This window comes from Pseudopodoces humilis, chromosome 3, assembly GCF_049639895.1.
Source record: "Pseudopodoces humilis isolate 2021_Gansu_Grassland_sample_001 chromosome 3, ASM4963989v1, whole genome shotgun sequence".
NCBI lineage: Eukaryota > Metazoa > Chordata > Aves > Passeriformes > Paridae > Pseudopodoces > Pseudopodoces humilis.
The window spans coordinates 3,450,649-3,463,695 of NC_142202.1; the positions used below are offsets into that span (position 1 = coordinate 3,450,649).

The following is a 13,047-nucleotide window of genomic DNA, read 5'->3' on the forward strand; positions in this document are numbered from 1 at the left end:
CCCATAAAATCAAATGTGTTGGGATAAAACCAAGGCAGATTAGCAGAGTTCTTGCTGAGACCACCAATATTTTGCTCAGTTTTGTGAATGATTCTTTTTGTTTTAGTGGAGTTTGGTGTATTGGCTCACAATAGGAAACTTTTCTTGAATTATTTATATTTACCTAAGTTCTATGAATATAATTATAGAGTGAAATGATTTAAAAACAAACAGGGAAAGAGAAACATTACCTCAAAATCCTAAACTCATGCATCATTATAGAGGTGGAGAAGTATCTTTTTTTTTTTAATATTGGAAGGTAAAATGTATTTTGTCCAAAAATTAGCTGCCTTATTTGGCTGTAATAAATACACTGTATTTGAAAGGCAGCAGCAGCAATGCTTCCAAGTGCACTGAGTGACACCAAAATGCAGCAAGTGGATGAATAAAGCACATTACATATAGAACATTTTCTTATACTTTCTGTAGTGAACTGATGCATAAAAATAAAATTTAATTTTTTTTCAACAGTTTTCCTCAACTCACACAGATTTGTCAGCAAAGCCAGACAGAGTCCAAAACAAAGATACTCATTGAATGGGAAAAGCTGCAATGCTGGAGAGGCTGAAAACCAGCACTTTTGGTCATGGTTTGGGTCAAATTTCATTTTATTTGCCAGGCCTAGCCATAGAACTCACCTAAAACTGCTGCAAGAGCCAGCTTAATGAGTTACCTACTAGAACCAAGGAGAAATGCAGAGTTGCTAAGTAAATATGTGAAAGGAGAAGCTGCTGAGAAGTATTTTTGGAATAGGACACATCACTAAGAATAAAGAAAATAAACAATTTATGTGGAAAAAAATGAAGACTTCCAAAAGGGGCAAAGAAGAAAGGCAGTTGCACTGATATAGGATACCCAGGAAATGGGATTTGTAGTCAGAATGCTGGTTTAAAAACACACTAGTGTGATAGGGAGCTGCCACTCATTGTTCAAGCAGTTTTAACCTCCCTCACCAAAAATAAAACAGAAATGCAAAAATGTTTGGTTCCATGACCAGAATTTCCTTCTGAACCAGTGTAAGCTCCAAGAACACACATTCTCAGCAGATGGTTTGATGAGGACTGCACTGACAGTAGCTGGAGGTGAAGAACTCATCAGCTCACACAAAAAGGGCCAGCAGAGAACATATCTCACAAATTGAGAACATATCTCACAACCAAACATGGAGAGGTGCTGCACCAACCCTCCTGGGCAGGTTGAAAAGGAAGGAGCAAATCATGGCCTTGGCCATTTGTCCTCTGACCTGCAAATCAGGAACTACCACACTAAAGGATCAGGAGAGTGGGATACAGACCCCCAACACCAGCTTGATTTCAATCACTGGTTCCCTCAGAACATCTTCCTGGCTGGGTAGTATCAGCAACAAGGATAGAAAGAAGATGTGTGGGAGGAAGGATCTGATTTTAAGTATTTCAAATTGCAATCAGTGTCAAAATCATGTCAAATTCACTTTGTACAAGGTGTAACAAATTTCTGGTTTTCTTTTTGCCCATCCACAAGACAGGTCACAACTTCTATCCTGACATTACATTAACTCTTCATATGTCTTTCCTCAGGAACTGGGTTTTATTATCACCAATCTCCTTCAAATCTCCACTAAAATCAATTCGTAATTCTGCCAGTCAAAAATCCCTGTGATTTCAAAATGCAGAAATGATGGAGGATATGCATTCTAAAACTGTGAAAAAAGATGATTACCTCTACGCTGCAAATGTTTATAATGGTATAAAATCACAGGAAACTGAAGAGAAAAGGAATGCACAGGCTTTTCCTTTGTGCCCCATAGGGAATAGCTAAGAAGTGAAAATACTCTGAAGAAACTAAAACCACTTCCATGGCACAATTTCAGGGACAGAAATGGCCTCTGACAACATTCTCTGAAGTATCTTTGGGGGCTCTTACAATCCTCCTGTCTAGGTACAACTTGGAAAACTAATTTGTGTGCTGCCAGGGGATGCAGAGGGTTTCGATAATGAAATTCTCTGTGCATGAGCAAACCTCATTCCCAACACGGGAAATTTACAGCCTTTTTATCCCTCCCTGGTCCCACAGAGTACTTGGAGACTTCAGATTCCTTTTATTTTTTGTGTTCAAGTGGAAGAGTTGAAAGGGAATACTTACATTAGACACCACTGTGATAAATGCATGTGCTATAAGGAACGGCAGCGTCTCGGGGGTTCCGTACTCAAAACAATCCTTCATGAGGGAAAGGCCATTTTTTCCACAAAACAGACAAACATAACGAAGCAAGTGCAATGGTACTTCTACATCCTAAAAAGATTCAAAAAACAGGAGAAGACTCAATACTAGATCATTCAGACAAACAGAAAACTCAAAAGCTATGTAAGCATAACACAAATCTATATAGTTATGGTTATATAAAATAACCATGTAACATGGTTATTTGAAGTTTCTAGGAAATGTGCACCTATTTAAAAGTGGACAACTTACATTCATATCACAGAACGCCCCTAATATATTGCTTTCTTGAGCAGAAATATCCTGTTTAAAGAAAAAAATTAAAATTAACTCAAGCAATAAAAACACATTTACTGAACAAAAAACCAACTGCTGTTTCCCAGGTATCACAGTCAACAATAAAAAACCCAAATTCCAAATTCAGAGGAAGACAGAAGCTCAAGCTTTGCTCCATTTTTCCACTGCTCCATACTTTTTACCTCTGTTAATATAAATAAATACACAAATATACTCAAGAGAACATTTCAGCAGTATCTCTCCAAGGCTGGATTAACAGATTATTCTTCAATCCCACCCCTGTTCAGATCACCAGTTTTTTCAATAGGAATATGGCAAAGGGCATAGTTAGTCACACCAGCCTGAGAAATACAGAATAGAACCAATCCAGGGACTTTGAAATGCAATTTCTAAAAAAAAGACATATATACAAACATGTGAATTTACATGAACTGCAGGACATCCTACAGTTAATGATTTAAAGGGTTAAAATGTCAAAATATTCACTGTCATGGAAATATTAAAAATCTTTCATTTCAACTATATTTTTACATGTAAGAAAACACATTGTACAAAATAAACATCAAACTTTTACAAGAGTGAGTTAAGTGAAGAAGGGGAAGGAATTATATCATCCTATCACTCTGTTAGCTACTTGCTGCAACAAGGAATCTTTTCTACAAGCACTAAACTTAAAACAGGTTAGGAAAATAGCTTTTCTTTTTAATGTCTACAACATCCACTTGTTGGGCTGTACAGAGTGGGAAGTTTCTTTATTAGGGCTGTAACATATTGCAGGTTTCATGCACATTGCTGGGGGCAAAAGGGCACTGAAGGTATAAAAAGTGGCTGTAAAACCTAACATTGCCATGGATACTTACAGGTAAAGCCACACAATTCCTCTTCTTCTCATCCCTCCATGCCAAATACCCAGTATTGACACTCACAAAATCAAATGCAAGTTTAACATAAAGTTAAGTTTTTAAATGAAATTTCCCGAATATATTTTGAATAGCTGTGTAGGAGTAAGCTTAGAACTGTACCAGAGGATGCTGGAGGCAAGCAATTTTGGATGGATTAAGTGTGATACAAACATTTTGAATTATTCAATATGCTCATATTATAGCTAAGCATTTATTTTCTTTTTTTCTTCTGCTGAACTCTAAGTCATGCCTGAACTCGTGATACTCTACCAGTTATTTTTAAAACAGCTTTGAAGGCAGTAGGTGGTATGTTTTTAAGCAGCAAGAAAAGGTGTTCGGTGCTCTGCTCATGAAAACTGCAGAAATGGTGTGAGAAATTTCATTAGTTTTCTTGAAAAAAACAGAGATTTGTTGTCAAGTGAACTGCAGTTCTTAGAATGCGGAAATCCCAAACTCACAGAGGGCTGGTGCACGAGTCCTGCAAAGCTTGGAAAAGGCTGCAGTTGAGAGACTGGGTCTGGAAATATGATTTCTGTTCTTGCAGATGGGAAACAGAACAGTCTGAGAGCTCCTTCAACTCAAACTTAGGAGGAAGTAAGAGACTTCCTCATGGGAATCTAATATGGCATTAAAACCCACCATCACTTCAGGAGCAGCTAGAGCAGCTTTCCAGGACTTTTAAGAAAGCAGGGATAGTGCTGTCCCAAAGCCACACAGCCAAAAGAAAAGGAGAATGGTTTCAAACTGCCAGAGGGCAGGGCTAGATTTGGGATTAAGAAGAAATTCTTCCCTGTGAGGATGGTGAGGCCCAGGTCCAGGTTGCCCAGAGAAGCTGTGGCTGCTCCATCCCTGGCAGTGCCCAGGCTGGATGGGGCTTGGAGCAACCTGGGATAGTGGAAGGTGTCCCTACGGCAGGGGTTTGTAATGAGATGAGCTTTAAGGTTTCTTCCACGCATTCCATAATAAAATGTACTGGCTGAGGTCTGACCTGGACACAAGCTTGGCAGAAAGCACGCATATCTTCCAAGATATTCCCGTATTTACTTGAAAAGGAGAAGCAGAGAGCACAAGACCCCAGACAGTCAGGGACTGCAGCTACAGACACCCCAACAACTGATTTGGTTTCCTCTTTCATTTCATCCTCTGTCAAGATCTGTTAAATGGTCAGGTAACTCCCTTCTGATTCATTGTTCACTCTGAGACAGTGCAGAGCTCAGGAGTGCACTCTACATTGTTGCTTCTTTCTATACAGGATTTTAAGAGCCTCCTTTTATAGATTATTTTTTCCCCTCCTCTGAAGTGCCCATTCCAGGTATTTCACTTGTTGCACTAAGTATGAGAAAGATAGGGTATAAACCACCCTTGTATGCAAGGGATAAAAATATCCCATAAAGAAAAAAAAAAAAGATTTATTTCCAAGTATGGACATTTAAAAAAAAAAAAAATCTTTAAAAATACTTTGAGTTCATTTTGTTTAGGATGAATAATACCAACAAATGCCCCTCTGAGCACCAAAAACATTGATAGATTTTAAGAAAGGTATGTACAGGGCTCTTCTGGGTACCAATTAGGTTGCTGTGGTTTTCACTCTCACTTTAGAGACATTGTAAGGGACAGAAACAATCCTTAGCCTATATAATTTAAGGAGAGATCTGTATGATCCTACAGGCAGAGACACCTTTCTGAGTACCAATAAATCTTGCTATGCTGTTCATTTTCATGCAACTTAATGAACTCTTGAACAAGGGAAAACCTCCTGCTACCACACAAATGTTTTCCTTCTCCACCATAGTCCAGTGTGAAATGGCTTTGGCAAGCAGCTGAGAAGAGGATTAGACTTCAAGACTGGTCTGCTGCCATTAAGAACAAAGCCCTTGGAGGTGTCTGCAGAGCAAAGGAGGAGGGAAATATTGACCGCTAATGGTTACAACTGGGAAAGCCTTACACTGGAAATTCTTAAACGGCAGCCTAAGAGGCCATTGCCAGGCACAGCAAACCCTCAATGGATGTGGACTACATCAAACTCCATGAAACCGAAAGTTCACCTCAAGAATCTAAAACAAGGAATTTCTCAAGTCAGTCAAAGCAGAGACTGAAGCCTGCTCTGGCTCAGCAAACTTCCTGGGCAAAGGAAATGTTTAGTGGGAGAGGGAGAGCTACACCAGCTTCTTCCCAACAAATTTTTGGCAGATTCAGGCTGTTCTGGGATCTGTTTAACTTACAAGTATAGCTAATGCACTTAAAGCAGAGAATTTTTATTTTAGGATCTCTCGAGGACTGAAACCAAGCCTGATTTAAAGCAAGAAGTGCTCTTATTTCTGGGAATAATAACTTGTCTCAGTTCAGCTAAGATGTGTTCTAGACTGCAATCCAAAATTAAATTCTAAACCTCAGTGAGTCACTCATGGGAGCAGAAAGTTTTGACATGAAAACAGTAGAATAACAGAATCCTAGCACTTCTCAGATGCAGAAAATATCAGTTTGTAAGAAATATTATTGATGCTGGGACCTTTTAAGCAAAGTAAAAAATCTCCCCTCCAAGAGATGTACACACATATGGCAGGCTGGGACACCTCCATAATCCAGACCTGAAAACACACAAAGTCTAGCAGAAAGGAAAAAAAATTCCCTTACCTGCCTGTACCTCAGGAAAGTCATTTCCTTTCTCAGCTTCCCCTGAAGTTATGTTTTTAGGATAGCTAATGAATGTATTTGATAATTCAAGTGATGTATAAGAGATGATACATACATTATACATATATTAGTATGTCTGGAGCGATGGGCATCATCACAGCACAGCAACCTACAACAGATCTGGGTCTAAATCACTCCAAGGCTGCACACCAAGGGAAAAAGAAATCCCATCAGGCACCTGGAGATTTTCTTTTGATCGTTTGGAAATGTAATTGAAAGAGAAGAAAAAAAATACATGAAACAGTAATTTAAAAGAAGCAAGTGTGATAGTCCATTGAAAAGCTGTTCCAGAATTGTTCATTCCACATTCCTCTGAAGCCAGTCTTAGTACATATCCCACAGGAGTGCATAAATCAATTCACTTTATATCTATACAGGTATACTTGAAACTACCTCTGTTAACTTATGCCCATATGGTTTGGAGAAGAACAAGAACCAAAATCCAGCCCACCTAAAACAGCCCACCTGCTGTGTAGGGGGTTTTAATTCCTTTCCTTTAATTTATTTAATTTCCTTTAATTTATTTAATTTCCTTTAATTTAATTAATTTCCTTTAATTTCTTGTCAGGTAGGGCAGCATTCTTTCAGTAAGAACTGATCAGATGTTGCGACCACCCTAACTTACACAATTATATCTGACTCAGCATCTTCTCAATTTGGACTTAAGTTTATAAAGCAAATTTCAACATTAAGAGCTCCAGTGAGCTCCCACAATTCTTTAAAAATAAAATAAAAGGAGTGAGTTAGCTGCACTTTAATTCTCCACTTTGACTTTCTCAGAAGTTTGTTGGATAGAAGCTTTTCCTATCCAGTGAAATGTACATCTAATTTGCATACAAATATTGTAAAATAACTCTTTAGTTATTATTAGACTAACACAAGTTGATCAAAAGCCAACCATTCCAAAAATGTATTGTTTCCACTAGGAAACGCTAACAACATCATATTTATTTCAGAAACTATGAATTAAACACGGCAGGATTTTGGAATTAATTTTTTTTTTAAGGAAAATAGGGAAAATATGAATGGCAGCCACAACAAATATCAGAGAGAAAAATCAGCACCCTGGAACAAAGCAACCTGTGTAGAGCTCAGTTATTCCAGCTGATTAACCAGCTGTTCTAACAAGCTGTGTCTTGGACAAAGTTTAGTTTTTGAAGCTTGGCTTCTACAACCACAGATTGCAATTAAATAGTCCCCTTTTTGCCTACCTGTTATTTCAACAGCACAACAGTTCAGTGTACAGTTCCAGCCAACATATTATCAATATCATCAATTATCAATACATTACCGATAACAATTAAGCATAAAGAAAGTGGAAGAGTATGTGCCACTTATAAAGTTTCTCTGAAAAGCTCTACTGAAGCTAACAGCAACTAACAGCAATCTGCTCATTAATGAGAACAATTAACCTTTCACCAAATAATTCAAGATAGACACAAAGAGAAGATATACCTCTATTGTGGGGTGAGTATTATGCTTATAAGCTGTGTACAGAGGAAACTGAATCTGAAAAATTTTTGCCACACACAGCAGCAGCTTCTCCTTCTCATCAGTACTCCATAAGTTAAAAGCATCTGTGTTCTTTGCGGGCTCCTCCTCGCTCAGGATACAAGTTCTTGCGGAATCAAACTTTTTCTCTAGAGGTTTTTGTCGCTCTCCATTTTCTTCTTCGTGAGACTCTCTTTCTACATTCAGGGGCTCATCAGCATGATTACTCTGCTCTGGCCATGTTGAATCTATATTAATAGTGCAATGTTTACAGAGCTGGTCCCGCAGAGCTTGGACTTGGGCAATCACTAAGTTAATAAGCGCACAAACTACTTGGTTAAAGATCTCCAGATGTTTATACTCCTTGAAACAGCACAAACATTGTCTGTAAGAAAACAGAAAAAAAAAAAAAATTCCTACGGTTAAAATCAGGTGGGTACTTAACCAAGAGAACTCTACACATTAAAACAATTTAAACAACAAGTTACTGACAAGCATCATAAAATAAAGGAAATCCAAATGAAACAGACTCTACCCAGCAGCAAGTGGGAGTCACCCTCCTTAAGCCTTGAGAACACCCCATTATTTCCAAATGCTTAGCAAAACTATGAAGTCCCTGTTAGCATTTATGAAGTCCCTGTTATTATTTAGCAGCTGCTACAGTAAGAAAAAAAAACAGAAAAAAAGTCTTGTGGGCAAGGTCACTGTGTTACTGAAGAAGTCACATTTTTCAGTATGTTTCTGACTCCATTTCCTCATCTGGTTTTCTCTATTGCTCTTCACTGCAATAAATCATCCTGACATTCTTGTCAGCTGTGTAAGAACTCATTATTGTTATTTTCAAATCAACAGGGCTGCAAAGTAATTTTATTTCTAATTAACTATTTAAGTTCACTTCCTTTATCTGCATTTGGATGGTGAACCCATGCACACCGATATCCTTTATCCATCTAGGAAAAAGCAGCTCAAGTATCTCCAGTACTTTCTTCACTTGGCAGGCTCAGAGATTATTCCCCTGCTTATCTACTGACACACTGTAAACTGTGAAGAACAAGAGGGGAAAACTACACCATCCCTTTGACAATATCATTAAAAAATCAATTAAATCATTAAGTTCAAAAGCTCTAATGTAACTCTAGTTGTGGACAAGGATAACTGTGGATGCCAAACAGATGCTGGGTGCATAAACCCCTGAGGTAGGTACCCTAAACCTATTGTCTGGGAATAGTCGCTTTTCCATACAAACAAGCACCTCCCTCATTCTGACAAAAAAGGTGAAGGACATTCCTGTAAAAGGATTTAAATCCTGGAGAACACAGAACAGAAAGCCATCATTGCACTGTCTTTCTGACTCAAACTCTACTACACAAACTAACTGCTGCATAAACTGGGAGCTGTCTTGCAGCAGAGATGTTCTCCATCTCCTGTTAGACAGAGAACAATGGACTCCAGCCCACAACCAGAGTTCTCAGATATTAAAATAATATAAAACCCATGTGTACCACTTCAATAAAAATCAGTAGATAAAAGATAGGGCAAAAAAATCATCAGTAAGTAGCAATTATTTTTTTCTGCCAATACAGCATTTAATTTAGAGACTCGGATTAATAACTTAAAATTTTTAGGGGAAAAAAAAAAATCAAGAGAACCCAGAGCTATGACAGGTAGAGGGTGCTGCCTCTCTTGATGGAACGCAAACATGCCCTTGAGCTACAGCTCTTAAAAGCACATACTTTCTGAATACAGATATTTATTTTTTTCAGTGGGTTAGACAAAAAGGTAACATTCAGGATTCCCTAATTGCAGCAAAGATAGAGTGACTGAAGCATCTAAACCCCTTTGCTCCACTTGTGCAGGAAGAAAAAATCCCTTTAATATTGTGTAAATGGAGTGTGCCTTTACCCATGTGAAAAACACTCTTGTCATTTACTTGTAAATGTACTTTCATGTTAACAAATGACAACAAGGGACTGCAGGCAAAACCCAGTGTATCCTCAAGCATTTATCCTGGGGGAAAATTATGTTCAAAAGGTCCATCACTTATGCCTACAAATTACGGTCCCACTTGAGAGCAACAAATCATCCTCAATAACAATGAAAAGTCTGGTGAAGGCTCCTCATATACTGAAGAATTATTTTCCAAGACAGAGGTATGTGCAAAACCTCTAAGTCTTCCTCCATTGGAATGTGAAGCTCACAGGAAGAAGAGCTCCACCAAAAACTGAGGAGATCAATAAAAAGTGAGTATTCTACTTCTTTGAACACAACAATTTCCAGGAGAAAACTAAAACAGAATCGCTACGTGGAGATGGAAGAAAAAGGTGCTCCTCAGGGTGAGCCACCAAGTGATCTTGTGAAGGAAAGCAGTTTTAAACTACAGGCAACAAAGTAAAAAGTAGTTGTTAAGGAAGGCCTCAAATCCACAACAAGCAGAACTCCGAAAAGCTGATTTGGCAGAGTAGGGCCAGGACATGAAATTAAATTGTCGAGTAAAACTCCTTCCTGTGGCCTCTTTGTTAGATTCTCCTTTAGACAGCTTAAGGACTGTTCTCCAGGCTCTTCCAATATAAAACCACTATGTGTGAAAGGAAACCAGAAGAAAATAAAGAGTTAAATACTATCCCATCTTTTTTTTTCCTTCAGGTTGGATTTGTCAAGCTGTAGAACAGAACGAAACTCTGAACAGATGATGACCTGGAAAACCGGGTTGCAATTGTTCTCTGACAAACTTGGCATCTAGGACCTGTCAAGAAATGTCAGGAGTCTGGTTTCTGTGCCTGCTGTTTATTTTGATTTAAAAATTCCTTCTCTGTGTCTAAAAGCACATGGCAAAAGAAAATGAACTTGGCCTATAATTTTTGGGCAAAATGAGGAAGAGGAAGTTTCCTTTCACAGATATCCAAAAGGTGACATTCTGTTTTTTTTTCTTTTGGAGTCTTCTAAATACTCGACTAATGTCTTGCAATTTATCCTCTACGCTTTTCCCAATATTACTTATGATTCAGTGGATTTAATTTGGTCTTAAAACTACTGCTGGACACTAAATTCCAAATATCTTCACTGTAGATTCTTTCTAGAAAGTAATATCCATACATTTCCCTGTGCTGGAAAAGAATAAGTAGCTGTGAAGTAATATATCATTATATCATAATGTAATTATAACATTACTTTAAAGAAACAAGCTCAAAACAACAGTAATTAAAATACTAGATTAAAAAGAATAATATAGTTGATTCAAGACAAAAACGTGCAAAGCATTTGATCAGTTTAGTAGCTATGGGCTGCAATCCCTCATCACCTTGACTCAGAGTATTAGAACATGCAGAAAAATTTAACATGATGGTTCCATTCAGTCACCTTTACTTAAATTCTTCTTACCCTACCCTGCCTTTGCAGAAGATGGGTCACAAAATTTCATGTTTAAGCAGAAGACACATTGCTTGTACACAATTATTACAACATCCAGAATGCCAATTGCATTAAAAATACGCTTTGCCCAAAATGCACTGGGTAATGAGTTTATTTTTATTTTCTAAGTAGTAAAGCAGTCTTTTTTCTCCACATATCACTTAGCTACACATTAATAATTTGCTAATTCTAATCACTCTAATTCTAATCATATTTTAAAAAGGGAAAACTGTTGTTCACATCCAGCATCCTGAGCATTCAAACTCAATCCAAAATTACCTTTGCGTCCATGAATTGATGTAAGCAAATATCTTGAGGGCATGTTCCTTTCTGAGCTGCAAAGCATCACCACCTTCAATGTCTGATACTAAAGAAAACAAAACCAAACACATTAGGAGGAAAAAAACCCCAACGTGCAGCTGTTCTGTCTTAATTAGAAATTACCTTTGACAGCACAAAAAAATACTTTACTGAAGCAAAAACATGTAAATTTGGTTAACCAAAGTTTAGATGCAAGTGACTTGAAAACTCAAAGTGCACAATGTTCTTGAATACCGCTGCAAAGTTCATGATTGAGAACAGACCCTTCTTGTAATCCTATTTTTATGAAATATTCCTCAGAAGCGTTACTCGGAACTCTTGATTGATGTGCACTTTCAAGTATGAACTTTCAACAACTTTACTCATTAACCAGATGACTTTTTGTTTTGCTAGGGTTTTTTTTCCCCCCCTGATTTTTAAATGTCTGCATTCTGAGATGACCCTGAGACCTCAACTTCCTTTTCCTGATCAGATAAAGACTGGGAAAAACAAGCAAACAAACAAAACTCAAACCACAACAAAACTATCAAGATAAGAACAATGTGCTGTGTACGTATAAGGTTATTTCAGACTGAGCTGATGATTATTGCTTTCAAATATAGACACATCTATCATGACATTTAACCATAATGAATCACTAATTGGCAAAATGATAAAGGATTACCACATTTATTACAGAGGAAACCAGAACAGTTCTGTACTGAGTTCAAACCCTGAATGCTTCACTCAGGGATCATCAAATGTCCCACTTCCGTCTAAAAATGCTTCTATACCCAAATAAGGCCAACATCAGCAGGTCCACAGCTCCATTCACACAGCACCTGATTACATCCCAGGGCACTGGATTCTGCCTCCTGGCCACACACCTTTCCTCAACTACCAGTGCACAATGCTTGCTTCCCCCTTATCCTAAATTTCCAAACATTTGTACAATTATCTAATTGCTACACAAATCAAGGTCAGCATTCCTTTCACGTAGATCTTTGCATTTTTAACACATCTAAGTTTTCATCTCCACATTTCACTTGAAATTTCAAGTATTACACACTCACAAATCCACTTCACAAGCAAACTTTGTGGGAAAGGTTCTCGAACAGCAGTGAGCTCTTCAGCATCCCTGCCCCAACCTCCTCTCCAGCCTCAGCCTTGAAAGGTCCTGTGTGATCCATCCATACAGGTTTCCAAAAACTAAAGCTAATGAAAGTCTGTGGGCATGGATCAGAAAGCAAAGTTCAGAAAAAACCACTTCACAGAATAATCACAATGAACAAATACTTATGACTTCTTTGAAATAAGGACATCACGCATGCACATACATCCACATTTTCATACATATGCATACATAGAAATATAAAAACACCCAAAAAGCCTCTGAACAGGATACCATCAAACTTTAAAAACCACTTTTCTGTCTCACTCCTATAAGGCTCTAAAGATCCTACACAACACTGGATAAAGCTCAAGATGGAGAAGCAAACTAAAACATGGGTATCACTCAATATCACCTTTTATTTTAAATACCACAAATTACCAGGGCAGTTGACTTTCTGAAAGCCAAAGCACAGCACTGAAGAAACCAAGAACTCCATCACACAATTTGGGTCAAGCTTACCACAAAAGACAGATCCTTAGCTATAGACAGTACCTAAAAAAAACAAACCCCAAAAAACCCTGCCCAGCATCAAAGGTTCATAAA

General features: G+C 37.9%; 1 protein-coding gene across 8 annotated transcripts in view; it reads right to left on the minus strand.

The window, feature by feature from the left end:
* USP34 (ubiquitin specific peptidase 34) overlaps nt 1-13,047 on the minus strand; it is a 109,950-nt gene that overhangs the window by 81,284 nt on the left and 15,619 nt on the right. For 7 of the 8 annotated variants that reach the window (XM_088052533.1, XM_088052529.1, XM_088052531.1 and 4 more), the window contains exons 2-5: nt 11,310-11,397; nt 7,587-8,007; nt 2,491-2,541; nt 2,161-2,310 (exon numbers count right to left, since the gene is read on the minus strand). In XM_088052533.1, coding sequence (XP_087908659.1) covers nt 2,161-2,310; nt 2,491-2,541; nt 7,587-8,007; nt 11,310-11,397 — 710 coding nt within the window. Of the gene's footprint in view, nt 1-2,160; nt 2,311-2,490; nt 2,542-7,586; nt 8,008-11,309; nt 11,398-13,047 lie in introns of those variants that run through there. The other variant, XM_088052535.1, reaches the window with a different exon arrangement.